This window comes from Formica exsecta, unplaced genomic scaffold (genome assembly GCF_003651465.1).
Source record: "Formica exsecta isolate Colony F162 unplaced genomic scaffold, ASM365146v1 scaffold108, whole genome shotgun sequence".
NCBI classification, from domain to species: domain Eukaryota; kingdom Metazoa; phylum Arthropoda; class Insecta; order Hymenoptera; family Formicidae; genus Formica; species Formica exsecta.
In genome coordinates this window covers 72,026-75,828 of record NW_021848419.1, presented here as the reverse complement: position 1 = coordinate 75,828, position 3,803 = coordinate 72,026, and the positions used below count along the sequence as shown (strand labels likewise).

Here is a 3,803-nt window from a genome sequence, read left to right as displayed (position 1 = left end):
TTGCTCAGCCTAACATTAGAGAGTTCTGGCATACCGTACCTTTCGATACGATAAACGCAAGTCCGAAATAAACGAAATTACGTGAGCGTAAATAAGCATTTAGACTGCAACGCTATTCCTCACAGAATATAATAGCGTTTACAGTAAGATACGTGCTGATATATTACTTCGTCATGGCAGTTCCTCCATCTCTGATTCGTATATTACGTTAACACACTTCGAAATTTCCATCTCGTATGTTTACACGCGTAAATACAGATTATGGTATTGAATTACGCGATCCGTTTTTAGCGTTTATCGTGTCTAACGAAGGGCACGGTATGCAAGATAACATCTCCGTCTACATTTACATATGCGACTGTAGTTTTAGGTGCCTGACACGTGTTTCCGATAAACACGATTATTATACAGATATAACTGACTAAACATATGTTGCAATGCATCATTTTTTTTACATCGATAAGCACATAGACGGTTCTTGTCATAGGATATATTGTCGTATGCTATAATATTTCATTTAAAATATTTATCTCCGACGGTATACACTGATTGCATTTCATGCAATAATCGTGTACGATATTTTTACAGCGGGTGTGCGCTTAATTCGTTCCTTTACAAAAATACAGTTTGTCGATTATATATATTACGCATGTATGTTTTTTTCTTTACCTTAACAGTACTTGTTAAATTAACTTTTGATAAGATTAAGATATCTCTGTGTATGTGTATCACAAACTTTTGAGAAAAACCTTTTTAATTTGTTTCTTTACACAAGAATATAATTGATGTATCAATGAAAAAAAATGAGCTATTTCGAAATAATATTTACAATTCTTTTCTATATATACGAGAGGATTGTTCATAAATCACAGATCTTCTCTGTGATTGCCATACGAAAATATAAGTTGCTAGAAATAAAACGACGATGTAAACCGAATTTATTTCCGCATTTCAGGAAATAAGAGAATTTTATAATATTTAATTTTAATTGTATTTAATGATAAATTCAGCTACTTATTATACTTTTCCATGTGATTGTGAAGAAAAAATTAAAAAATTTTGTTTATAAAATATGCCTTGCATGAATCCTAAAATGTATAATCTATTATTACTTACATCGCTTATTCCTTTCTCAAAAATGATTCATATCAATACCATTAAACATTAATTATCAATGAATACCGTTAAACGCACACCCTTTAAATCAAGAATTTTGACCACTTGGTGGCTCATATACAGCTGTCCTAAAATCGGCAGCAATACAAAATATTTTTTGTCGCATCATATGCGATGATTTTCGTTTTTGTGCACAAAGCCTCAAGTTTTTTTTGTTTTCTTATTTCAATACCAAAAGTACACACATCGGCATGTTGATCCTCTCTTTTGTCTAGTAACTTCCTAGAAAATGGCTTGTTTTATTTGAACTTATGTATGTAAACGTCCACAGTAGGCCTATTCTCTAACTTTGCAACGACGTTGTCACGATAGCGAATTTGTTGTTAAAAGTTATAGAATAGGAGTACTGCGTCCGTATGCATTTAAATAAAATAAGTGTATCCTATATGTTTCCGATTATCTGATTCTCCTTGTTCGAGTGGCTTATCATATAATTCTTCTTACGAAAAGTCGCGAAGGGATGAAATTTTATGTTTAGTCGGACGAGCTATGACTAAGAGAATTGCGAAATATCCAATATTCGGGCATGTTAATAATAATTCACGATATTAGAAGAACTTTTCCTGCCACGGTTACCCGTTGACTAAAGTGAATTAATCTTACTGTTATCACTCGAGAAAAGATTGATCGCATCGCGTCGGTATTTATCATCCAAAACTTAGTAAACATTGCTAGCTCTCATCGGTGATTCTTATCAGCTCCTGTCATCCGTGATTATTCAATTGACGAGACTAATGATCTTTGTTTAATATTCGGCTCTCTTCTCTTCTCAGATATGTAGAAAATACTATCTTCTGTGAATGATGTTTAAGACAATACAGACCATACACATATTTACTTTCGATTCCCTCTACGTCAGGCGAAAGTCTGCATCCTTCTTTTTGCTTCTATTTTAGTTATTTCAATATTGTCAACAATTTTATCCAAACGTTTTGTTGAATATCTCGATCGATTACGCTTTTCCGTTGCTCTAATCATTCTTGGAATGTTTAGACATTTCTTCTTTGATCCACGGTACGTATTTGGGCACGTAAGCGTAGACCCCGGGCAGTTTTGGGTGGGCGCATTTTATGCCCCAGCTGACGATTCCGCCGACAAACCATCTCTGCTTGTCGTGCTTATCCTGACACAACAGAGGCCCTCCGGAATCGCCCTTGAAGTAATTTGCAATTTCGCGTTATTTTTTATTTGCAAAAATGATAATGGAAAATAACGTAACGTATTTTTGTTTGAATACACTAAAGTTGTTCCATGACTAAAACATTGTACGAGAAACTATCCGCATTCTACAGGATCGGGATAATATAATTAAATAGTTTAACAATATTTCGCAATCCTCATTTAGGAGATAGCGAGAAAGAGAGATATCTTGATAATTAATATTAAGTAATTAAACTCTAGCAATAACACTGCGGTTTTAAGACGTATTGGAAAACAATTCTCGATTTTTTTTTAATATGGATAATATTTTTTGTCATAATCTATGCGGAGAAGACACTTATGTAAGACGAAGCTAATTTAAAAAATTTACCTGACATGCGTCCTTTCCTCCGTCCGGATAGCCAGCGCAAATCATTCCGTCGGTGACGTTCAATTCTTTATGCGCTAACCACATGTTGCAAATTTGTCGATTTAGAACAGGAACTTCGACCTCGTTTACGGCCGGCTCATATTCAGACGCTAAGGTAAAGCAATGAAATAACAATCGATTTCAATTTTTGAAAAAAGAGAAAAATCATATTAATACTCTATGTATAATTAATTAAATTAGTATAATTAATTAAAAAGTTCAAAGCAAGAATGTGGACTGAAAAGTTTATTTTAGAGACGATATCTTACATTTAAAGCGATTTCAATTCAAAACTATAGATTTCATTTATCTCTCGCTTTTGCTCTAAAAGTTTCTACTGTAAACGAATAGGAGAAAAGCGCAGTCTCTAGTAAATCTCTATTGATATACATTTTTATTTTGATTTCATTAATTTTCGGCGATCTTCCCCTAATAATACTTACAATCGGTATCGTTTTTCTTGCCCCAGCCGATGACAGTACAAAGTGTACCGGGTGTAAGATTAGTGGCAGCAGTTGGTAAACACACGGGCTTTAGATGATCGTTGTATTGAACTGGTCTTTCCAGCTACGACACAGAGTATATTGCATGAAAAGATATCAAAGTTAAAAAAATAACATTTGAATTTGAATAAGAATTAATAATTTTATATGTGATAGATATAGGTATATATATCAAATATAAAAGCTTAAATATTTTGCATATTGTTGGTCCAAAATACTTAATAAAATGTGTATTTACTTGGAACAACGCGATATCGTTGTCGTGAGCGGCACCCAAGTTGTAATTCGGATGGGAAATCACACGTTTCACTTTTAATGTTTGGCCCATAAAAGAGTGAGAGAGTCTTCTAGTAATACCGAGCTGTATCGTCCAACCAGATACCTCCGAATGACTAAAACTGTTCATGTAAGAGAGAATCACTTCGTTTTTTTTTTTAGATTTTTTTGTTAATTATTATTAACATGTGATAAAAAAATTTGCAGCTCAAGATTTCGAGTTATATTCTTCTCGCATAAACGTTAATTGGTTTAATCATAAATTATATATATATATA

General features: G+C 33.2%; 1 protein-coding gene across 2 annotated transcripts in view; it reads right to left on the bottom strand.

Moving 5' to 3' along the window:
* Nucleotides 1–1,466: 1,466 nt before the first annotated feature.
* LOC115234652 (atrial natriuretic peptide-converting enzyme) overlaps nucleotides 1,467–3,803 on the bottom strand; it is a 46,113-nt gene continuing 43,776 nt past the window's right edge. For both annotated transcript variants that reach the window (XM_029805876.1, XM_029805885.1), the window contains exons 17-20: nucleotides 3,488–3,647; nucleotides 3,190–3,313; nucleotides 2,708–2,856; nucleotides 1,467–2,329 (exon numbers count right to left, since the gene is read on the bottom strand). In XM_029805876.1, the coding sequence (XP_029661736.1) occupies nucleotides 2,147–2,329; nucleotides 2,708–2,856; nucleotides 3,190–3,313; nucleotides 3,488–3,647 (616 nt within the window). In that variant the 3' untranslated portion in view covers nucleotides 1,467–2,146. The remainder of the gene's footprint in view (nucleotides 2,330–2,707; nucleotides 2,857–3,189; nucleotides 3,314–3,487; nucleotides 3,648–3,803) is intronic.